Raw genomic sequence first — 26,085 nt, 5'->3', positions numbered from 1 at the left:
GGATTAGTCGAAAGTCAAATCTAGATACCCACAAAGAGACGACACAGAAAAAAAGGAATTATCTGCATTCATTAGCTAACATCTATCTGTTTTGAGGTTTACATCTCTTCTTTTCTATCTAAGGAAAAAAAAATAGTATGATCAGTGACGGAGCCAGGATTTTAACATAGGGAGAGCCAAATTGCAATATGTAATATATGAAGTAGGCAATCTTAAAATTTAGGAGGGGTTAAATTGTAAAAAATAAAAAAGTTGGTTCTAATTTTAATAATTTTGAAATTTTAGAGGGGGTCATGACACTCCCATGCCTCCCCCTAATCTTAAAATTTAGGAGGGGTTAATTTTTTTTTTTTGAAGAAAACATTAATAGTTTTAATCAAAAAATTATTTGATATTCCAATTTATTAAATTATTAAGTATATGAAATACTAACTATATGTAATTTTAGAACCATAGTAATTATTTCTATTTAATCTCACCATGCCCAAAATACATAAAATTAGAGGAAAATTACTGTGTCAAAAGAAAGGTAGAAGCCGAAAGAAGTTTCTTAAGCATTTCCTTAATACGCATCATTATCATGTGTTTTAATTTTTTCATTTTTTCTTTAACTTTGACTTTCATAATAAACCATGAATGACCAGTCTATTGGCTGTGAGTGGCAAATATAAATCAAAGTTGCCAACATATTACTAAAAGAATTTTTTGAGCTATGGGACCCACGACTGGCATGATTAGAACTTGTATGAATTTTGAAATTGACAGACAAATTAATAGCGAGCTCTAAACTGGTAAAATACAGCTGTGAGTGACAGACTGGGTCGGAATAGCGTCATGGAAAAGCTAAGAATTTTTGCAGTCTTTGGCAAGTTTGTCTTACTTTAATATAAAACACAGTTGCAATTTACTTTCAATTTATTTATTAGTAAATTTTAAATAAAAATAATAAAAAAAATTGAGTGTAAAAATTAATTATTTTTTAAAAATGGATAAAAATTTTAGAACAAAAAAATTTTTCTAAGTGAACAATTCTATTAGAACGGAGAGAGTATAATTTATACGATAAATTTAATTAATGACAGTATTTATATTCTCATTACACGTATTTTAATAATAAAATTTTAATTTATTGTCTTAAAAAATTACGCAATTGAAGTTATAAATAAATAATTGTGATAATATTTGCATTGAATATTATACATATAAAGTTAATTAACATTAATAAATGATATAGAGGCAGAAAAGAATTTCTGGATAGTTATTAATATTTTTATATTTAAATAAAATTAAAAATATATTTTAAAAAATTGAAAAAAATAATAATTTAATATGTTCAGTAGAAATTTTAAGTTAGTATTTTTAACTTAAAATTTTAAATTATTTTTAATTTATTTAAATAAATTAAATTGAACTTAATATAACTTATTAAATACTATTTAATAAAATAAGTGATGAAACTTCAAAACACATTTGAATTTGTAAGGCGCTTTCATAATTTAAATAAAGTTACATGTCCGAATAATATTCATATATAAATTCATATCAGAACTTAACAATTAGAATTTTGTCTATCAGAAGAAATGTATCCGATTTGAGTGAAAATCGTTTTAATTTTAAAAGTTAATTTTGAAAACTTAAAAGTAGTCTCAATGTTGCAACTCATTCACTCATGTACCACATACTAAAAAATTTAAAAAATTGAATTATAGACATCACCTTAGCTTGGTTTCTATTATACAAATTAAATGAGAGATTTTTAGATAGACTCGGTCTACCACGTCATCCGTGGACTAACCTATCGCATTATGACACGTCATTAAAATAATGGTAATATCGTAATTTTGTTTATTATTTATTTACACTTTTGAATAGGAATATTACGATAGTGCCATTATTTTAATGACGTGTCATAATATGATGGGTTTAGTCCATGGATGACGTGATAGACTGAGTCTACTTAAGAATTTCTCCAAATTAATAACATATTTTTCATCTTGTGTTATAGTTGGAAGTGAATGAATGATGGAATTCAAACACCAAATACTGGCCATAAAAAGTCAAATATTTTTAAATTTTGAAAATCTGTTTAAATCTTTCAAAAGTGTAAATTTATCTCAGTTTGAAAATTTACTGAAATTTATTTCAGTTTGACAATTTACAGAAAATATATCCAATTTTTAAAATTGATTTAATTGTTCCTATGTTACTATTGAATATGTCATTAAAAAAAAAGAGTTTCCAATTGTAATGCCTCATGATTAAGATAAATTGTAAAAAAAGTAACACAAAAAAGTGTTACTTTAATTTTCAAAAAAATTGATAGATTCTCACCGAACTGACTTAATAGAAACCTGATTCCACATGAATCATAGTGTGCTGAATCCTATGGGATCCGCTGAAGTGGACTCTACAGGACTTACTAACCCTTAAATTATCAGCCTTAAGTAATCCATCCTCCAAATTGGCACTGAGCCCTATAAGACTCATCCATCTAGAACCGAGTCCCTATGAGCTAGCCCAACAAGAGACCGACTCACAAAGGACTCTATGAGTATCGACACTCTGAAATATCAACATAATGATCTAATGGTAATATAGACCTTATCCAAGATTTGGAATCCTAATCCAAATGCAACACTAACAATCTAGAAGGTTCTAAAGTCATCTAGAATACTTGGACCTTCTAGAAGATATTCCGAGAATTCTAAACATCTAAGAGTCCTAATCCTACTTGGATTTGGATATATCCTAATCCTACTTGGACTATAATAGGTATACTGTCACCACACTAGTATAAAAGAAGTCTGAGGTATGCCTAAAAATATTGTAGTGTAATTACTTTAAAAATTCTTATACACAAAGACTAACTTAAGCATTGGAATGCTCGTCGGAAAACCACCGTCCGATCAGTGTTCTAACCTCTGTTTTGCATGTTAACTCGTCGAGAAGACTGACTCCATCAATTGACGCTGTTTGTGGGAAAAGCTTGACAAACATCGAATAAAAGAAGCTTTTTTTAGAACCAAACAAATTCTTATTGAAGGATGGTTTCTGGCGGGATTGGCCCAAAGAACAAGTAACTGGCGGAGATGAGCAGCTCAAGGTTGATTCCGCCACTAGCAAGAATCACCGGAGTTACACCAGGAGAAGATTGGTTCAAGTAAGGATCCACATAACATCAACTTGACGCCTTAGTTTCACACTCGGCGCTCCCGGGGACAAAATCCCATTGCTTTTCCACTGTTAGATGGTTCGGGAAGACCAGCCCCCATAGTGGTCTTCACTGAGATCTATCAACAAGCACTGGCATAGTACTTTAGAAATTCCAGGCCAATATAAATAAAATCGCTAAAGAAGCGAGGAGTGTGATAAAGGCTCATATAAAAAATATCAACTTACAGAGGATGGAGTTTGTGACTCCACCCCCTAATTGCCATAGAAGGAATTTGGAGACTCCTGAGAGAGATAATGAAGAAGGAAGAAATCCAAAAATCCAGAACAATGAGGGCGAAGGAATAAATCTAGGGTATAGTACCCAAAATAATAGAGAGAAAAATGATGCGAGTAATGAAGGAGAAAACCCTAGGCGTGACGAACGTATAGATGAGGAAAAAATTCCTATAAGGAGCAAAATAACGGAGAAGGGGCCGCAAAAAACGCACTCGAGGAAGGCAAAAAACCAGGAGGGAGATGAAGGAGAGTCCTCTGAATCTCGCCCCAGAAGTAAAACCTTGAATGTGGCTGAGGAAGATTTAGAGGATAAATCCCGAAGGCTCTGAGAAAGATGAAGACGGAAGTCCTGGACCTATACGATTTGAAGCTGAGGGGATCATCCCTCTCAGCCGAGATAATAGAGGAGACAATCCCAATTAACATGAAGTTACTAACTTTACCAGCATTCAATAAGAAAGGGGCCCCTAGGGATCATGCTTTGAGATTTTATACAACAATGGGACTACTCAATGTGAGTGATGCTATCATGTATTGAGTTTTCCCTACAACTTTCACGGGCCGCTCAATGATGGTTCAATAGGTTAAAACCTTGTTCCATTAAATTTTTTACTACACTCTTTAATGAATGTTTTAATAGGTACTTGACCAACATACATGTTAAAACTAAAACGAGTATACTTAGAGCATGTAGAAAAAAGGAGGGATATATCCTCCGAAGCTATATGGCAAGGTTCAATAAAGAGACCACGAAAATCGATAATCTAAATGTTGATATGGTTACCGAAGCCTTTAGAGAAATGAATAGATTCGGCAAGCTGGTGCACAAATTGCCAATAAACAACCCTACATCTTTCTTAAATTTAATCGCCCATAAATATTTTGAGTTAGATGAGGGGCAGAGAGCCCTTTTAGGCAAAGAGGTGAAGACCAAAGAATCAAAGTAAGAGAAGTTTAAAGAAAAACCAAAGTCAAAAAATAAAGAAATTAAAGAGCCATAAGCAAAAGGATAGCAAACGATTCGCCACATACAACAAGTATGAGAGAATATATGATAGAAAATGAGATGAGAGGAAATACAGACCCCCTCAAAACAAATAGGATTGAGGTCCTATTATGGATAAAAGAGAATGCGCAGAATGTGAAATGGCCACTAATGACGAAAGCACCTGAACGCGACACGAGGAGATCCTGCAAATTCCACGATGAACATGGACACGACATAAAGAGTGCCGAGACCTCAAAGTGGAGATCAAGAGAATGATTGAAGCATGCGAACTTAAAAAATTTATCTCAAAAAAGAGTGACAGCAATGATCACCGACAAGGGAAATGACATAAGGATGAGAAGCCCAAAGACAAAAAAGATGAGGAAAGATCCATTAAGATTATAGGAACAATTCATATGATCAATCGTGGAGGATCAAGCAACTCTTCCATCAGGAAGAAATAGAGGAAGGTTGTACTAAACATAAGGGAATCACATATGTTGGCGGTAACTTTTGATATGGAAGACTTTGAACACGTTAAAGCACCACATAATGATGCTTTGATGGTGAGGACGGGATTGAAAACTGGAATATGAAAAGAATCTTGATAGATAAAGGAAGCGCGGTGAACTTGATGACATATAAAACCTATGAGGCTCTTGGAGGAACAACAAGAAGATTCTAGAAAGTCCCCATCCCACTTTTGGGACTTGGGGGACCATCCATTAACCCTTTGGGTGCATTTGACCAAATAGTTATGGTTGGAAAACATAAGGGCGTAAACAAGAAAATTGTCACACTATTTAACATAGTGGACATGGACTTATCTTACAATTCGATTATGGGAAGATTTTTTCTCCATGACTCGGCAGCAGTGATAAGCATAAGGGCCTCAGACATGTAGGTCCCGATAGAGAATGGCCAAACATAACTATGATCAGTTGGTGGAAGAGTTATACGAAGCACTTCCAATAGAAGAAGTTTTGAACCATGACCTCGAGGAGAAGTATTGCGAACCTCAAGGTTAGATGTTGCAGCTGAAGCTGTGAAATTATAAAAAAAAGGTAATTTAAAGGCTAACCTAGCCCCAAAGATCAAAGAAGAGATTGTGTTAGTCTTAAAGGCTAACGTGGGAACATTTGCCTCAAAGGTCTCGAAAATCATTGGGATTAATCCTCATGTCATAACCCACGAGCTTAATATAAATGAAGAAGCAGTAGCTGTGAAAAAGGAGAGAAAATTCTCTAAAGAGAAGAAAAAAATAATTGTTGACGAGGTCAACAAATTAATAAAGGCAAGATTCGACCAGGACTTTCACTACCCTCAGTGGGTCGCCAATCTGGTGATCGTGAAAAAGACAAATAGAAAGAACCGAATGTGTGTGGACAACATCGATTTGAATAAGGCATGTCCAAAACATAGCTACCAGATATAGATCAATTGGTGGATTTAACTACATGACACAACTTGTATAGTCTGGTAGATGTTGCACAAGGCTACCACCGGATCCCAATGAAGGAAGAGGATCAAGAAAACACATCATTCATCACTGAAAAGGGGACGTACTGCTATAAGGAAAAGCACTTCTGTCTGCAAAATGCTGGAGCTACATATCAACGACTCATGAACTTTATGTGCAAAGATGAGATTGGAAAGATATTGCAAGTGTACGTAGATATCCTGATAATAAAAAGAAAGAACGCGGAGGACCATGCAATGACATAGTGGAAACATTCAAAATTTTGAATATGTATGAGATGAGCTAAATCCTAACAAGTGTGCATTCGCAGTCGAAGGGGGAAAGTTTCTAGGGTTCATGTTATCCTAGAGAGGAATCAAGGCGAACCCGGAAAAGATCAAGGCCATAATGGACATGCAACCCCCAAAAAAGCATCAATGAGATTGAAAAACTCAATGGGCGAATCACTACCCTGGGGAGATTCATCTCCTACTCGGCAAAGAGATGCCTGACCTTCTTCAAGAATCTTAAAGGCTCTTAAAAATGAAAGTGGAATGGAGAGCGTCAAGAAGCATTTAAGAAGTAGAAAAAAATTCTTGGCATCTCCACCTCTCCTAAGTCTACTGATCCCGGAGGAAACCATATACTTGTACATTTGTGCAAGAAAAGAGACGGTTGGAACTGTCCTAGTCAGAAAAAAGGACAAGGAATTGAAGCTAATCTACTATATTAGTCGAATGCTAAAAATGGCAGAGGCGAGATACATAGAGACAGAAAAACTGGCACTAGTAGTTGTAACTGCAGGAAAAAACCTAAGGTATTATTTCCAAAGCCATACAGTAGTGGTGAAAACCAATCGTAGACACCTATTTTCCGGACAGGTAAAAAGTGACAAGGGAATGAAGCATCCAATGATGATTTTCATAGAAATTCTTCTGGGTGACGAGCTTGTGTTCCGCTTGTTTGGATTCAAGCTAGTTAGATCCGGCGCAGTTGTAAACTTGATGGATTGAAACGTAATTAGCCGCAAGTAGCCTATAAAATCCAAAGAGATTGTGATCCAAATCTAAGAAATTGGACTAATTGCAATGTCTTAATATTTTATGGGCCAATTTGCAAGTTTGACAGACTAAATTGACCATACCCAAACCCTTATGGTCCCAGATGTCGTTTTTAATACTTTCCGGCACGAAAATAAGCTTTTAAATCCTGTTTACTTAGCTTGGAAAATTTATTACGAATTTAATTAATTAAATGCCAGTTTTACCTAATCCTAACTCTAATTAGTCTATCACTTCACACACTTTCACAAACTTTATTCATCTATAACTCTGACTAACAGAATTTAAACCTAACTTAGACTCAGGAACCCTAACCCTAAATTCACCTCTATAAATAGGACTGTTAATTAACCTAGCAAAGGGTGGGACTAGAAAATAATTTCAATACGTATCAAATAACACAAACCTTAGAAAATTCACCAATTGGATGAACCATACACTACACACACACACACCACCAGTCAAATTAGTCAATCAAACAAGCTTCTACGCTTCAATTATTCAAGAACGCACTGCTGCACATCAATCTAAAGCTGGATACCACATTCGGATCACCAGAAAAACAAGTCAAGGACTCAGAACGATACTTCTGAGGACCTAATTCGTCTTTCCATCACTTTTCCCATGCTTATTGACTGTTCTTTTTCCATATATATTCTTTTGCCATACTTCTGTTGTTTTGCTATTTTAACTGTTCTTTTTCCATATATGTTATTCTTGCCATGATCGCCATGAGATATAGCTTAGAAACATGTATTTAGTGTGTTTAATTTGATTTTAAACATTGCGTTTCGATCCCAGTATGTTCCGACACGTTTCCCCTTGCGTTTTAAATGCGTTTTGAGCGTTTTTGCATGAAATTGAGCCAAGCAACAAACTCCCTCGACCCAGAGAGAAGTGGAGCTGGCGCAACTTCAAAGTGGCACTTCGGGTACTTCATAGTGGCACTGCAGCCACTTCATAGTGGCGCCATGCCCTTACAATGGCGTCGTTGTTTTTCAATTCATACGCTTTCATATCTTTGATTCACAGTTGTAGCATTGGATTCGTGTTTTCAGGCTCGTTTGAGCTCGGAATTGGGCCTCGTTTGAGCCCAATGTTTTATAATTAGTTGTAGGATCTATTTCTGATTTGTAAAGGGTCCATCCCAATTTAATTTATGGCCTAGAAACCCAAACTTGTAATCCGCCAAGCCAACTGGACCTCGAAGCCCAAGCCCGCCAAGACCAGAATATTCGAGAAGCAATTTCGGGTTCATTTGAACTCGGAATCGACCCCAGTTTGAACCAATGGATCTGTATCGAAGAGAAAAACACTTTTTGACCAAGTCCTGATTCCAACCATACAGACATACAGTTGATAGACGAGTGCCAGACATTGAGGGCTTACAAGGTTTAAATGTACTTCTAACCTTGTATGTATATCCTAGGCCTTTTGTGTATGCTTGCAATGTTTGCTGCTTTCCAAAGTATGTCCAAATCCAGTATTAATATGCTAATGAACCTAATCATGTTAACTTAGTGAAATCCAATCAAATCCAACAAATCACGTAGAAATCATAGGACTACCATAACAATATAATTAGTGATTGTATATGAATTCAAGATGACTTAATAAAATCAACCTCACTTACACATCAGGAATATGCTTTGTGTAGCACTTTTTTTGTATTTTCAGGCTCGTTTGTGCATCCGGATTAGGCTAGAGAGGTCCGGGGGACTAGTCCACTAGTTGGTTCAGCTAAGCGAACATGATATCTATGAACCAAGAAAAACTTTGAAAGCTCAACCATTGGCTGATTTTGTAGCCAAAACAACGCAGGTAGATCAAAAGGAACCGAACATAAACCTCCTATGGGAGTTGTACATTGACGGGGCTTCAAATTAGAAGGGAGCCAGAGTTTGTGTCATTTTAAAGGGGCCAGGCAAAATCAAGATAGAGTACGGTGTACACATCATGTTCGATGCAAGTAATAACGTGGCTAAGTAGGAGGCATTAATTATTGGACTCGACCTAGAAATTGAAGTAAAAATTGAATTACTGAAGATCCACAGTGACTCTCATTTAGTGGTCAATCAGATCAAGGGAGAGTTCCGGGCTAAGGAAGCTGGAATGAACAAATATATTGATAAGGTTAAGAAGATGCTCCAACAACTAGAGGAACAAGGAGGATAACGGGAAATTAACCAAATCCCAAGAGATAAGAATAAAGAGAATGACTCCATAGCCAAATCCGCTTTGAACTTAGGAGAGTTATTCAGCAGGATGCAGCTGAAGGAAATAATAGAATCTCCAAGTACCAAAAAGGCCGAGGTCATGGAAATTGAGGAGAAAGAAACATGGATGACACCTATCATCAAGTACTTGGGATGCCAAGCTTGAGGGTTAATTACCTAGAAGAGTCATAAAATGAAGCAAAAATAAATATGTCTCGACTTACTCGAGGAGAGAAGGAATCAAGCTGGTATCCGTGCCAAAGCTTACAAACAACAGGCTGCTCGGCATCACAAACAAAAAAGTTAATTAAAGGAAATTCTTAGTTGGATGCTTGGTCTTACAGAATGCTTAAATTGAAAGAAGAAACGCTGGGGTCAAAAATCTCCAACCAAACTGAAAAGCACCCTATGTGATTGAAGAAGCGACTGAAAAAGGAGACTACAAGCTGACAACCTTGGGAGGATCGCCAGTACCGAGATACTTGAACATTGTACCTTAAGAAATACTACCAGTAGGTATATTGAACCTACCCGGTGAACCCTTTTTAAGGTTTTACTTATTTTTTCCTTTTTGTATTATTCTTTCTAGATTAGATTGTAAATACATTTTTTTATCATTAATAAAAATAATTTTCCCCCAACATAAATAATATGATATACTCGGAGGAAGTGATGGGTTAGCCAAAAACCTGAATGAATCCTACCGAAGGGGTAAAAAGATAGGCTCGGTAGAGTCTTAAAAAGAGTTTTGAACCCTGAAAAACAAGGAGACTCGCTAATGCTTTTAGATGGGTACAAAAAACACAACAGATCAAAATTGTCTTCCACTCTCATGAGCAATCACTAGACAGAGGAATAGATCTACCTATTTTGAGAAGCTGCTAAGTGGATGAATAGAAAGAAAGAACTAGGCTCACTCAATAAGGGACTCGCCAAACAAAAGAAAGGCTTGCTCTAGAAGGAGTTTGCAAAAACAAGAGGCTCGCCCTTAAGAAGGGACTCACCAAATAAAAGAGAGGCTCGTCCTTAAGAAGGGATTACAAAACAGAAAGAGGCTACCCTATATAGGACTCGTCTTGAATAAAATAAACTCTAGATTGATTCTAAGAAAATCAAAAAGGGTTAAAGTAACCTTAAATTCCTACAGTTTAAATTAACTATAAGATTAGCCTAAAAGGGAATAATTAGGGTTCGAAATAACCCCGAGTTTAGATTAATTCCAAAAATTCAAAGACAAAAAAAAAATAAAGTTCATTTTCATTAAAGATGTGAAAATTTACAATAGTGGCCACGTATAGACTCGCCCAAAAATGAAAAAAAAAAAGAAAAAAAAATATATGCTAAGTTAAAGGAGGTGGCCTTTGCCACCTCCTGAAGCCCTGAACCCCTTTCTCTGAAAAGCAAACCTCTTTTTTTCTTGTACTTAGCCATATCTCGCCTAGCCCCAATGTATTCTTCATCGTCCGAAAGTTCATAGTGATCAAGGCCATCGTCGGTATCACTTCCCACAACTGAATATAGTCAGAATCACCCTCACTTTGATTATTGTCATAACGAACATTACCATCCCCCAAATCCCTATCCACAATCTCTGTAATGTTTACATCAACAACATTATCATCCCCAAAATCCCTATCGGTAACATCTGTAATGTTTACATCAACAACATCATCATCCCCAAAATTCATATTGGCAACCTCTGTAATGTTTATATCAACACCATTAGCATCCCTATCCACAGATTTAGTAGCAACTACATGGATTTAATGATCGTCTGTAGGGGTTTCCTGATGAACTAAAGGGGTTTCATTAGAAGCTATAGGAGTTTCAACTACAACACTTGATCTGCCTATATCTATTTTGACCTTACCTTTTTGACTCTTTCCCTTTGGTATTTTAGTGTCAACAACAACGGGTTCAGTATTATCTACTGTCTTTTCACCTTCAACATACAACCTAAAAAAACCTAGGCCAACCCTCTGTCCCTCTTAACTGCAACATATCAGCCACATCACGATCATTCTCTAGACCTCTTAAACCAGATTTTATTGGGAGTCCAGGCACAACATAAGACAGTTTGAACTTAAAATACCCTAACTTCAAAATATCGATTTCAAACATAACATACCCAATATTATCGATGCTAATTACCGATACATAATTTCACACTTAAAATACAGCTTTTCATCACCAATAGTAAGAAAACTCCCATTGTAGTTGTAATAAACAGCAACTGTCGGCGAATCCATACCAGGTAGCAAATAGAACAACAATAACTTACCTGGTAGTACAGACCACTAATTTGAGCAAGGTTGAAGCAAATAACTCCAGGGAAAACACCAACAACAAAGGAGTGGTTGAAATTAATCCCTAATTACAAAGGGAAAACTAAGCCCTAATTAGAGCGACAAAACTAAGACCTAATTACAGCGGCGGAAGAGAGGGACCTTTCATTTTATGATTAGGGTTTGTGTTTATGTTTCTTTTTCTAGTTTGTTTCATCGTTTTGTTTGCTGCTAAGTGTAAAATGAGGAGCGAGAAGAAGAAGGGAGAAGACCTAACTGAAAGGAAATGAAGGTATTAGAAATTAGGGTTACAAGTGCATTCTTTCTCCCTCTTATCATTATAATCTTTAGTTGAACTATCAACGACATGATAATGTCAGCCACCAGAACGCAACACAACAAGACTCCTTGGAGAGCCCATGTCCATTTTCCATGCGGGGGATGGACATAGTAGGATCATAACCAACGGGTAAAAACCAAAAGAAATTCCTAATTGTTAAAATCGACCATTTTACAAAGTGGATTAAAGTAGAAGCAGTCTCAACAATAAGCGAAACAATGATTAAAGATTTCTTAAAAAATGAAGTGATACGTAGATTCAGCATACCAAATATGTCGATAACTAATAATGGAAAGCAATTTGATTGCCAAAAATTCAAGGCATTCTGTGCCGACCTCAACATACAGCTTAACTTCACATCCGTTGCACACCCCCAGACCAACGGAATGAGTGTAGTGACGAACTGAACACTGGTGAAATGGATCAAATAGAGGCTAGATAAAGAAAAAGAAATTTGTGTGGAAGAGCAATACAATGTTCTTTGGGCATACAGAACGACACCAAGGAAAGGAACAGACAAAACACCATTCAAATTAGAATATGGGGTCGAAGTCGTAGTACTAGTAGAAATCGGTATGCCAAGATTGAGGGTTAAATACTTGGAATAAGAATCAAATGAAATAAATATAAGGCTTTTCCTTGACCTACTAGAAGAGAGGAGAAATAAGATTGGTATCCAAGCGAAAGCCTATGAATAGTAGGCAACTCGATACCACAACAAGAAAATTAAACCCGTGCAATTTGTTGTTGGAGATTTAATCCTAATAATGATGAGATTGGCAAAGGAAATGTTGGAGTTAAAAAACTTCAGCTTAATTGAGAAGGACCTTATACGGTTTAAGAAACGATAGAGAAGGGGACTTATAAGCTGAAAACCCATGGAGAAATGCTAATACCAATATATTGGAATATTGAGCATTTGAATAAATATTACCAGTAGACCAACCAGAGCCTACTAGGTGAACGATTTATTTTTTGTCTTCCTATATTATTGCATTTTTATTCAAAAAGCTTGTAAATACATTTTTTTTACCATCAATAAAGAAATATTATCCCCAATATAACGATCCAATATATGATGGGAGGAAGATATGTTAGCCGGAACCTTGAATGAATCCTAAAAAGGAAACAAAAAGATAAGTTCACCAAAACCATGAAAACATTCTGAATAAAGAGAAGGGATAGGATCACTAAAGCCTAGAACAAGCCCAAAAAAGGGGGAATAATAGGCTCAACAAGGCGTGAAAGAGTACAAGAAAAGGAAAAGATAGGTTCACTAAAAAGCCCTAAAAGGGGAGAAAAATAAAATAGAAGAGGTTTGAATAAAAGATAGGTTCGCCTAAATATTGATAGGCTCGCCAAAAAGCCTTGAATAAAATAAAGTGAGTCTTCGTCCTACTATGAGGACGGTTTTGACTGAAGTAAAGTGAGTCTTTATCCTACTATGAGTCTTCGTCCTACTAATCTAGATTGATTCTAGAAGAAATTATCCAAAAAAGAGAGAATAAAAAAGTTTAGATTAACCTTAACATAGTAGAGTTTAGATTAACTCTAATGATTGAATAGATCCAAGCCCTGATTCTCTAATAAAGCAGTACTGAGGGCCTCGCCCATGGGAGTACACATGTCTACTTCAAAAACAGATAGAAAAGTATCAAGGTCTGTAGTCATCCTACAAAAAAAGGGAAAGCTATCAAGGTCTATAGCCATCTTGTATATGATAAGTAATTTGAATAGGGTTTGTCTTATTTCCAGATATAATTAGCGGCAAAATACTGCAAGTATATGTCAGTCAAGCAAGTAATATAGAATTGCAAAGTCTGAATATCGTACTCACAAGAAAAGCTATCGCTATTCGCCAAATTGTGTATCTCAATTTTTCTAGCAAATAAAATGACGAAAAAAGAAATTTAAACTAAAAGCAAGCTTGAATTAACTAAAAATGAATTTAAATTGTGGTTTTAAATTTATAAATAGAAAATCAGATATTGTTGACTATCTATCAAATGAGTTATGGATTAAATGATTAAATTGTAGTTCAGACTGTCTGAAAGTACCTGTATCGCTCTCTCGAGACGTTACATGCAAAAACCTAATTAAAACAGTTAACAAGAATATAACTCACTCTCTCATAATTATTAACCTAATTGATCAATTCATTGAAGTTTATTAAGAAATCCCTAAGAACACCTATTCAGTAATTTCACTCTCACATGATTACCTTATATGTTGTTGATTATCATGGTTAATCTCAAGAAGTTTTTTTAAGTCGTAATTAAAACACATGACAATGATTTAACGACCAAATTAAATCAAGCATTAAATATAATAACAAACTTACAATTTGAACACATACCCATGAATCATTATATTCAGAATCACATTATTCAAGTCAATAATCACGAAACATGGGGTTAACTACTCAAAATCAAATAATATTCAACAATCACAAAAAGGGAGTTCATGGTTAAAAAATACAAACAATAATGCAATCTCTTGAAAATCGTCGTCGCCTTCGTGCATTGACTCCGCCTTCAATCTTGAAGAGTACAATCTGAGTTTTAAGTAATAGGTATGAAAAACAATGAAACTAGTTAATTTCAGGGTTTAGGTTTAAGTTAATTTCAGCGAACCCTTCCTTTGATGTTAAGTATGGTATATATATGTCTTACAGCTCAACAAGTGATATTGATCCGTATCCAAGGAAAACCCCAGAAGTGCCATTGATTTAATGAGAGTCAAATGACGTGGCGACAAAAAATTGTACTCTGCACTAAAATATCATGTTGTGCGATCGCACAAGACCACTACTTTCCTACCGCCAAAATTTATTTCAATTTAGCTATTGGGATCAAATGAATCTGCTTTTTAGCGATGAATAACACTTATTCAAGCCTTCAAACATGTGTGTATTCGCACATATGTAGCGTGCGTTCATACACTACAATTCTACAGCGCAACTGTCAATTTTAAAATATCATAACTCAATGTAGACACCACATAATGAGTTGGTTTTTGATTTTCTGGAAATTTTAGGATATCTACTAAAAAAACTTTAGGAACACAAATTCACCAAAAGTCTATAAATACTCCAAAATCTTCAATTAATTAAGCAGGATTAATTTCACGAGTAGGCACTTATGCTCTCGGCACATTCTAATAAACTTCAATTCTAATACCGATGTCTTTCAAAAGGTTTAAAATTCATGAATCACGCCCACAATGTGCCTGAAATGCTCACATGCAAAATGGGTGCAAAACAATGCAAAAAAAACAAAACATCAAATGAACAAATATGACGAAATACACATAAGATAAAGGAGTATTTCTATTCCTATCAATAATAAGTGTATTTAGGTAGTCATTATCCTTTAAGGGTTAAGATTCCTTATAGATAATGTATAGTCCTTTTAGGATGTTGTTTTTCTATTTGGATAAGATTGAACTTTATCTACTCATTGTTAGGGGTGTAAATGAACTGAGCCAAGCCGAGTTTTGGAGTGTTCATGTTCGACTCGTTTAGCGAACAAGGTGTTCATGTTCGGTTCATGTATACTCGAGCTTTGAACGGATTATTCATGTTCGGTTCGTTTAGATTTTATAGTGTTCATATTCGGTTCGTGTTCAGTTAGTGTTCGTTCGTTTATCCGCTAAGCGAACAAGTTCGCGAAGGAGCTCACGAAGGAGCTCGATAAGTACTAAACGAGCTCGCAAATGAACTTGATAAGTAATAAACGAGCTCGTTCGTGAGCCCGCTCGTTTAGCGGATAAACGACGAACATGAGTTGTTAAACGAACAAACACGAATATGAGTTGAATAAATTCAAAACAATCTAATCGAGCTCGTTCACAAATATGAGTTGAATAAATTAGAAACATAATTATTTAAATTAATTTAAATATGAATTAGTTTGCGAACACCTAATCGAGTTTCTAAACGAGTTTGTTCGTGAACTATATACGAGCTCGTTCACGAACTCTTCATCGAGCTCGTTGACGAGCTTGTTCACGAACTCATCATCGAGCTCGTTCACGAGCTTGTTCACGAACTCTTATTCGAACTGTTCGTGAACGTAAACGAGCCGAACACCACTATGTTCATATTCGGCTTGTTTATATTAACGAACATTAAATCAAGCTCGAGCTCGGTTCGTTTAGAATACGAACGAACATGAATCGAGCTCTTATCGAGCTGAATACTGAGCTGCTCGCGAACGACCCGGTTCGTTTACACCCCTACTCACAGCGGATCCACACTATAAAGGATGGGGTCCATGTACCCCACCCTTTTTTCATTTCAAATTTACTACTACCTAGTTTATTTGGTAAAATTCCCTAGTACACTACTAAAGTTTAATAAAAAAAATATTTAATAAAAAAATTGTGGAAATTTTATTAGTTTTATGACATAAAATAATCAAATTTATTATTTAAAACATCAATTCATTACGTATTATAAGATATTTTAATAATTGAAAAAAATCAAAATTCTTTTAAAAGCCGTATCCTTGTTGTATTAAACTAAAAAGGTAAATTTGAAATAGATAAGTGACAATAGTTTCATAAATTGTAGTACAAATTTAAATTGAAAAATAACAATTATTACACACTAATTAAAATTCTAAATAATTGGAGAAACAAAATTATTGTAATACATATATGTTTTTATATTTATAACTGTAAATATACATCAAAAGTATACAAATTTACTTTATTTGGTGATTACAATTAAAATTTAAATATATATTTGTTTAGTTTTTTTAAATTGTATTGAACGATATCTAATTTATATATTTGTAAGAAGAGATAGTAATGGGGTGGCCCATGCATTGGCCAAACAAGCCCTTAGAAATAGTGAATATTGTAATAATACTCTAGCTCAGATTACGTGGCTAGAATCGAGACTCTTGTAGTCGTTTCCAATTATCAATGAAAGTTATTCATTCAAAAAAAAAAATTTAATTCATGTATGCATATTTCTTTATGAATTACTTTGAGATACTATTACAAAAATAAAATTAATCTATAGTTTAATTATTTAATCATTTAACTCGACATATGTATATTTCTTATTAAAAAAATCATTAATATAATAATTGATAAAGAGTGAGTTATGAAGTAAATGAATGATCAATTATTGAATGATTATTTATTAATATACATTAAAATGATATATTTAATATGTAAGTATCGATATAATTTGTGGCTTTTAATAAAGATTTGATTCATTAAAAAAATTATTAAATATTTAAGAATACAAAAATTAGTCAAGAGTAATTACAAAAAATATTATATTTTAATATGGTATAGTTAAAAACAAATTTAATTTCGTGTTTTATATATGTGTGTGTATCAATTTTTAAATCCGCCACTGCATATGGACCCTACTTTATGGAAGTTCTGGATCCGCCACTACCTATTCATTGTATACTCTTTTTCCCTCATTAGTTCGGTCTCTATTCGAATTTATAAGTTTGGTATCCATCAAAATCCAAAAAGATACAGAATAATCGAATGTATTCTAAAAATAAAGTAAACAAAACAAGGTGTCTATAATAAATGCAAGATTAACGATAAAAATTGTTATATTTTTTTTTTAAAAAAATAAATTGTGAAATGTGACATTTTAAATTAGAAAGAGGGGAACTTTATTAAATGAAACAAAATAGATTATGACATATAAATAGTTTTGAAATTTTTAAAGCTGAATATATAGTTTGACCCCTAAACTTGTACCCTTTTACCCATCTAACCTCCAAACTTAACGTCTCACCTATCGAACCCCTGAATTTGTTAAATAACCCGATTTGACCCCCGAACTTGATAAATACATAAACATTTAACCCTTCCGTACACAATTTCTTCTAGAACGTTTCAAGTGACAGGTGGACACGAAGGGTTCAATACTTACATATTTATCAAGTTCAGGGGTTAAATCGGATTATTTAACAACTTCAGAGGTTTGATAAGTGAGACGTTAAATTTAGGGGTTAGATGGGTAAAAGGGTACAAGTTCAGGGGTCAAACTATGTATTAAGCCAATTTTTAATGAGTGAAGGTTCAATTTACCCCCTGAACTTGGCACGAAAGATCAAATAAGTCCAACCTCGCGAAAGTGGATCAAATCACCCCACAAGTATGTAAAAACGGATCAAACACCCCCTTCCCCACTCTCACCATAGAGAGTGAATACACTCTCCGGTTTTAGGTGGTTTTAGATGGTTTAAAGCTTAAAATAGTCCTTAATATTCATATTATTTACAAAATTGACAATAAATTAATTTTAAAAATTTATTAATTTTTTATAATTTCATAAGTTTAAAATCATATTAATTTTCAATTAAAAAAACAGGGACCCATTTTTAACTTTAACCATTTTATATCATTAAATCTATACCCATTAACCCAAATCCATTAACCCAATCCATTCGCCAACCGAAAAAAAAAATTCCGGCCCTAAGAAAAAATTCTGGCAGGCTGACTGCCGGAATCAATGAAGAACAGATTCCCCAGGATCTGTTCTTCATCGTGAAGAAGAACAGATCCAGTGGGATCTGTTCTTCAGGCGCGAAGAACATATCCCACCGGATCTGTTCTTCATCGTCGCGAAGAACAGATCCAGTAGTGGGATCTGTTCTTCAGGCGCATCGTCGCGAAGAACAGATCCGGTGGGATCTGTTCTTCAGACGCGAAGAACAGATCCCACCGGATCTGTTCTCCATTTGTGAAGAACAGATCCGGTGGGATCTGTTCTTCACGATGAAGAACAGACCCGCTGGGTCTGTTCTTCACACAGACACAACAGGTCTGTTCTTCACGATGGAACAGACCCGCTGGGTCATTTGGTGGTGGTGCGTAGCCGGAGGTCGGCGGTGTCCGGGGTTTTTGGTCGACGGTGATGAGGTAGCCGGAGGTTGTAGTGGAAGAAGAAGAAGATTAGGGGAAAAGGGTAGGAAAGAACCCTCAATTTTGTATTAATTAAATAGGATTAATTAGTGTTTTAATTAAAATTAATTATAGTTAATTAGGGTTAATTAAGGTTAATTTTTAAAATTAAATGTTTCCACTCTCTTTTTTGGACAAAAGGGGAAAACCGATCCGGTTTTGCATAGTTGTGGGGTGAAGTGATCCGGTTTTGCGAGGTTGGACTTATTTGATACTTCGTGCCAAGTTCAGGGGGTAAATTGAACCTTCACTCAATTTTTAATAGACATGAGAAGATTTAACGACATGAATTCGAAAAATGATATCCGATATACACTATTTTTGGATTATTTATATATTTAAATTGTATATTTTTTCTATATTTTTAATCATTTGCATTATAAACCATTTTGAAATTAATTTTATTAGATTGATTTTATTTAAATAAAAATATAGAAATAAAGTTATAATTTTTTTTTTCAGAATAATGTTAGTTATGTCTTTTTAAATTTTGGAGGGAGTATATATATGTTTCAAATTCAAAACACTCAACATATGTTAATGTTTGTTTCGCAATCGCAGTGTCACTATACCTAGGTTTAAGCAACTATAATGGACCTCACCTAGTACTATAAAAAGCTAGTCACGATCCGACGTGGCAAACATTGAGAGGTCACTATCAGCCATGTAGATAATATTGCCAGCGTGGACAAATATTGGATGACAGCTGGCAAGTAAAGAAAATGATTGAGGCAATAGAAAAGAAAAGCAGAAGGGAAAAACATAACAGGCTGGAAGAGAAGAATGGCGGCAAGTCACGTTGGGTGTTTCAGTTTGTTTATTGCAAAAGCTGGCACTTTCACAACAAGACACGACTCATTATTCTATTATAATCACTTTTTTTTTATTTTCAATAATTTTTTAATAATTGATCCATTTACCCTACTAGTGTTTATGTAAAAGTGTAAATATATTATTTTTCTTTTATATTTTTAGGATTTAATCCTAGCATCATTCTTTATTTACTTATTTTAAATTGTTTTAGTGATTATAAAATTGTAAATTTAATGATCTAACTTTGGTAAATGACGGAACGATGTTATCGACGAAATTTAAATTTTTCATTTTCAAGTGTAATTTTCTATCTTCAAGATCTTTAAATATTTTTATTTAATTTCTAAATTGTCATTTTCAAAATCTGAATCCGAAATCAGATTATTTTTGCCCACTAGACAAATTAAGTTGGTAATATAAAAAACAATATAAAAGTTATTTTCGCAATGACTTGTGAATGTTAAAAGTCCTTATGGAAATATAAATATATATTTGTAGTATTTGATTTATAGAAATTTTGATTGATTTATTTTATTTTAACTTTTTTATTATATCAAATAATTAATAAATATATTAGAAAATAAAATAAAATTTAATCAATTAAAAAATGAAATTTCTGTAATAAAATTAAACAACATTGTTCTTTTCTCTAATCAACTTGAATAAAAAGAAAAGGAAAATTTAGTTTAGTAATCTGCAACAAATGCAATTGTTTATAGGTTATAGGTTTATGGTATGTAGTAAATTATTAATCATGCATCATTTTAAGCTGAAAATTTGACATCAAAATACATAATTTTAGGTTGAAAATTTGACATCAAAGTAGACTCTTATTTTAATGACCTCCCTCTTTTTTTAACTGTATTTTACATTCTTAATAATCTCTTTCCGTTATAGTATTATACCTCATGTTTACGCATACTTCATTTCATCCTCCTAATTTCATTCAATTTACATATATTTTAAGGGCTTATATTTTATTTAAAATTATATGTACTATGAATAATATAATTCATATCGAATACAATACTAAATTTTAAATAATAATACCAAAATTATTGATATTATTTTGAATTAAATTAAAAAAATTAATAAATTAATAAATTTAAACTACTAAATTGATAAGCATACGATTACTACTCCATTTACATATATTTTATATGAAATTCTATGTTTATTACATAGATTGTCCAAATTTTCGTTAGTTTATATAATATTTAGTTTCTATTTATTCAATATCTACCGATTTCAAATATGTTTTTTCTTTTTTTTGTCGGATTTATATTCTTCCTATATAAATGTTATTTTTTTAGTAGATGTTTTTATTTTCTTCATGCATAAATTGGTGGAGCTGATATCTGAATCATTATTGACGAAAATTGTGTTTTTGATGTTTTTCCAATCAGACTAAAAATTCCGTAGTCGGTTTGTGATTTAAAATAACCATTGGATAGAGCGGACGAATGGTCTAATTACACAATCAAAAAGCTATGTTAACACGACTGGAGAATATTAATAGTAATACCGATTTTTATTTATTTGATTGGGATGTTTATTTAGTATTCTTTGAATATATTTTTATGCAATCATTGATTAAGTTGTATTTTTATTTTTTTATTAATGAGATATATAATATTATTAAAAAAGATTAATATGAGATAAATATAAAATGTATTTAGATCCTTGTAAATTTTAAAAAATCAACATTTATTTATGAAAGAGAGAAAATAATCCATAAATAAACAGAGCATACTATTCATAATGTCTTTTAAATCACATTAAGATGTTGTAATAATTTTTCCTGCATTTTTTTTATTCTTACATGTATTTATTTTTCTTATGGTCATACACGAATGATCAATAAAATTAATATATAAACTATACCAATTTTAATCTTTTTAACAAATTTTGTAGAAACATAAAATAAATACTTACTATAATTTAATAAATTAATTTTTTTCATACACATATTACATGTAAATTGATAAAACGCTTTTATACGACGAAACTGTATTCATATATATAGCCATTTAATGCTTGAACATAAAATTTTTTCTTATAAATAATCTATCCATTTCGAGTAAAAATTGTGCAGATGTGAAAGTTTAAAAGGCACGTCTCTCATAGACATCTACTTTTTTTTAAAAAATAAACAAAACTATATAATAATTTTATTTTTATTTTATGATTTAAGAAATTTAAAATAAGATATACAATTATTCACCATATGGTCAATACTCAATAGTTCAGCTGCAGTAATCAACTTAATGTTAACGAGGCATTAATAATCAAGATTCAAAACATTAATAAAAAAATCCCACTTAGATATAAACTATAGTTTCTTTAAATAAATATAAATCCCCCCTCTCAAAACCGGCCAAAACACACCACCCCCATATTCTCTTCTTTTCATATTTTCAATAACCAACGCGTAAAAAACTTCAGTCTTTCACAGAGACTTCGCCTTCTCTCTGTTCTCTGCCTGTAAATATCATTTATATTGAGCAACCATTAATTAAACACCAGCAGAAAATAAATTATAACTTCATTTTTTCTTGAGAGCTACACTGATTTGAATGGCAAAATCAAAGAACAATGCTAAAAAAGTATCTTATATCTCAGTTCCATCACAAGTAATTAGTTCTCTATCTTCTTCTTCTTTGCAAACATTGCTTTTATCTCCAAAAAAACCATCAAGAACCAAGTTTTTTACCTTGAGTTTGTTGAAGAATCCTAAAGCTTGGTGTTTTGCTTTGTTTTTCTTTGGTTTTTTTGGTATGTTAAGATTATGGTTTGATCTTCCTCTCTATTCTTACCCTTGTGTTACTACTCAAGCTCAAAAACATGAGTCTTTTGCAAATGGGTACTCAAGATCACAGCTTGGTTCTGCTTTAAATGGTGGGATGAGTCCCCAAGAGGAGCCAAAGATTGGGTTTTTGAGTGCTAAATGGGAGAAATCTGAGGTGGGTTTGCCTTTAAACAATGAAAAAAGTGTTCAAAATGGGGAAGAGAGTGAGTTTTGGAAGCAGCCTGATGGGTTGGGTTATAAGCCATGTTTGGTTTTCAGTAGAGACTATAGGAGAGGGAGTGAATCTGTGGTGAAGGATAGGAGAAAGTATTTGATAGTGGTGGTTTCTGGTGGTATGAATCAGCAGAGGAATCAGATTGTTGATGCTGTTGTGATTGCAAGGATTCTTGGTGCTGCTTTGGTTGTTCCTATTTTGCAAGTCAATGTCATTTGGGGAGATGAAAGGTAAATTAAAAAAGTTTTTAGATTTAAGGTGTCAATTTTGACCCTTTTTTTATCTTCAAATTGCATGTTTTTACTGGTTTTATAAGTTGCATTTGTTTCTTTTGACCATAAGATTTGTTACCAAATTTGCTTTAGGTCCTTTTGTTCGGTAGCACGGACAAGGACACGGAGAAACGGGACACTTGGATACGGACACGGTGAAACCTTGTTATTTTAAGGTTTACTATGTTGAAAACGAAGTTTCGTGTCCGAAACGCCAAGTGTCCGACATGTTTCCGAAATGGGAAAGTTAATCGAATGAAGTGTCCGTGCTACCTATTTGGATTGGCATTTTTCTTGGTTTGTTTGATTGCAGATTGAATTCAGTTCTTTTCAATTTAGTAATTGGTTCATGTCCTGGTCTTGGCTTCTTGAACTATGCAGATTATTGATTTTGATTTGTATTAATGCAGCGAATTTTCGGATATATTCGACTTGGAGCATTTCAAGAGAGTTGTAGCAAATGATGTGAGAGTAGTTTCATCCTTACCATCAACACATATAATGACAAGACCAGTAGAGGAGAAAAGAACTCCTCTTCATGTATCCCCTCAATGGATCCGTGCACGCTATCTCAAGCGAGTAATAATTTCTTGCCTAATTTATGCCTTTAGTTTTCTTCCAATTGTTTGCTACTTCTGAATTAGTTATTTGTGACCAAAACTAGAAATAAAAAGTGGGCAGCCGGTTAGCTTGTACCTTAACAAATGTGGCCCACTTATTGTTAAAGTTTGATTCTTATGAAGGATGTTATAATTGATTCTTAGGATGTTTAACATTCAACTAATCAGGATACCTACTTGTTCTATAGAGACATCGAATCGGACATTTCGGAATATATTATATTAATTACTCGGGACCTACCATTTTTAGAGCCATCCATTTTGGTTAATTGGCTGTATTGTATCTAGTATTTTTGTTGGATAATCTGTCTTTTTTTAAAGTTAGTTATAACTTTGACTCGAACTCGAGATATTACACGTGTACGCTCGATAGTGGTTGCTTACTATGGTTTTGTTACTTCCCATGTCTTACTATTGATTGCCATGGACTATGCAGCTTAATCGGGAAGGGGTTTTGCTTTTGCGCGGTTTAGATTCAAGACTGTCGAAAGATCTTCCTTCTGATCTTCAGAAACTTCGATGCAAGGTACTATAAGATCACTCCAAAATTATTATGCTTATCTAAGGTTCTTAATATGTAACAGCTTCTAATTTGTTAATTGGTTTGAGTTTAGGTGGCGTTTCATGCACTGAGGTTTGCTCCATCAATATTAGAGCTTGGTAACCGGCTTGCAGAGAGGATGAGAAGCAGGGGACCATATGTCGCTCTTCATCTACGAATGGAGAAGGATGTTTGGGTGAGGACAGGGTGCCTTCCTGGTTTGAGTCCTGAATATGATGAGATGATCAATAATGAGAGAAAACGACGGCCTGAACTCCTTACTGGAAGATCAAATATGACTTACCATGAGAGAAAACTTGCCGGCCTGTGCCCATTGAATGCTGTGGATGTCACAAGGTAAGAATTTGAAGTCAATGAAATATCAATAACATTCGGTCGTATTATTCAAATCCTTTGTTTCACAGAAAATTATGTTTCTGATTTTCATTTTCGTTTTAAGTAATGCTTCTAAAACTTGCTCTTGTAAAAATATTGTTTGGCTGTTTCTTATTTCCCCGTTTCTATTTCCATACTACAAAGCTCCAATTTAAACAAATCACATAGCCATTTCTAAGAATAGTTTTCTGACAAGATTTTGTGCATACCGTAGGCTGCTTAAAGCTCTTGGAGCGCCAAGTGATGCAAGAATATATTGGGCCGGAGGGGAACCTCTTGGCGGTGAAGAAGCTTTGGCACCATTAACCAAGGAATTTCCTTATTTTTTCAAGAAGCAAGATCTTGCGTTGCCTGGCGAGTTGGAACCCTTCGCAAGAAGAGCTTCTGTTATGGCTGCCATTGATTTTGTAGTCTCAGAAAAGAGCGATGTTTTTATGCCATCTCATGGAGGAAATATGGGCCATGCTATGCAGGTAAATTCTACCTTTCTCATCAATACTTTCTGCTAGCTAATAGCTTGCTGTTACCAGCTTTCAGTAATCATGAAACTTGACTAGTCCTACGTTTTGACGTTTCCTTTCCTTCCTGAAACTCTGAATTAATGTCATTTTGCTATTTTCCGTTTCAGTATTTTCTTCTATTTCCGTGCAATATAGAAAATAGGTACAAATTAGACTTGCCTAAAACCTTATCTTGTTTTCAATTCAGGGACAACGGGCCTATGCAGGGCACAAGAAATATATAACCCCGAACAAAAGACACATGCTTCCCTATTTTCTCAATTCTTCACTTCCAGAAGCAGAATTCAATACAATCATAAAGGATTTGCATCGCGATTCCTTGGGGCAACCAGAACTGAGGACTAGCAAAGATGGAAGAGATGTCACAAAGTTTCCGATCCCAGAATGCATGTGCAACGACTCGCGTAAACATTCCACATCGTGATTGACGGCTAAACATTTCCAACATGAAGACTAGGAAGCAACAGATTACTCATGCAAAACGGCATGGGAATCATCAAGAAACCCCTTCAGCCAGAGCTGTTTCCGAGACGCAATAGCAACACTATTCGGAGCAATAACGGTTATGAGAAACAAATGTGAAGCACTGCAAGTAAACTCTTTATTCATCCAAGTGCTTTTTTTTAAGTGTGTATGTAGTGTACATGAGAGGCAAGAAAAGATAGGTATGGTTAGAAAAGAATAGTAATATTATACGGAGTCAATTTTTAATATTCTTTATAGGTTATAGGCCATTTTTTCCCTTTATAGGGTAAATTTATTTTTTTCATTACTAAATTTATTCTTTGTACTAAAAATATGTACCACAGATATGAAAAGTTGTATATGTAAAATAAATAAAATTCAATGGCGTTATGATAAGCCCATTTTATGTTACAGTGCCACTTAATACTTCTCAGGACAATTAAAACAATGTGGTCCTAAGGGGCGACAAAAGCCTGGTAATATGTTCTCTACCCTTTGGTAGCTAGCTATTGAACAAAAACATGAAGCTTGTTCTTGAATTGCCTGCTCTATAAAATTACTGTCAGAAACTGCAATTGTGAAGTGGACTAATTAATACCACATAGTATTACAGAACGAATAATTTTTTTTTGCCGGATAGATGAAAATCTTCGATTAATAAAACGACTATTAGAGTCTCGTATCTAGCCA

The 26,085-nt window shown here is 33.9% G+C and overlaps 1 protein-coding gene across 1 annotated transcript; it reads left to right on the top strand.

The window, feature by feature from the left end:
* Window positions 1-21,921: 21,921 nt before the first annotated feature.
* On the top strand, window positions 21,922-25,806 carry LOC126660837 (O-fucosyltransferase 20-like). Its single transcript, XM_050354529.2, has 6 exons — window positions 21,922-22,810; window positions 23,263-23,431; window positions 23,909-23,998; window positions 24,087-24,370; window positions 24,624-24,882; window positions 25,118-25,806. The coding sequence occupies exons 1-6, from the start codon at window positions 22,134-22,136 to the stop codon at window positions 25,352-25,354; spliced, it is 1,716 nt and encodes a 571-aa protein (XP_050210486.1). The 5' UTR covers window positions 21,922-22,133; the 3' UTR covers window positions 25,355-25,806.
* Window positions 25,807-26,085: the final 279 nt, after the last annotated feature.

The sequence above is a fragment of the Mercurialis annua genome, linkage group LG8 (assembly GCF_937616625.2).
Source record: "Mercurialis annua linkage group LG8, ddMerAnnu1.2, whole genome shotgun sequence".
Lineage (NCBI taxonomy): Eukaryota > Viridiplantae > Streptophyta > Magnoliopsida > Malpighiales > Euphorbiaceae > Mercurialis > Mercurialis annua.
Note: the sequence above shows the minus strand (reverse complement) of the source record. Positions and strands in the feature narration are given on the sequence as shown.

Bases quoted from the DNA above. Each gene is read 5' to 3' on its own strand.
- LOC126660837 (XM_050354529.2), top strand. From the start codon at position 22,134: ATGGCAAAATCAAAGAACAATGCTAAAAAAGTATCTTATATCTCAGTT. The intron at 23,432-23,908 runs GTAATAATTTCT...TGGACTATGCAG, and splicing joins GTGCACGCTATCTCAAGCGA to CTTAATCGGGAAGGGGTTTT. The intron at 23,999-24,086 runs GTACTATAAGAT...GTTTGAGTTTAG, and splicing joins TTCAGAAACTTCGATGCAAG to GTGGCGTTTCATGCACTGAG.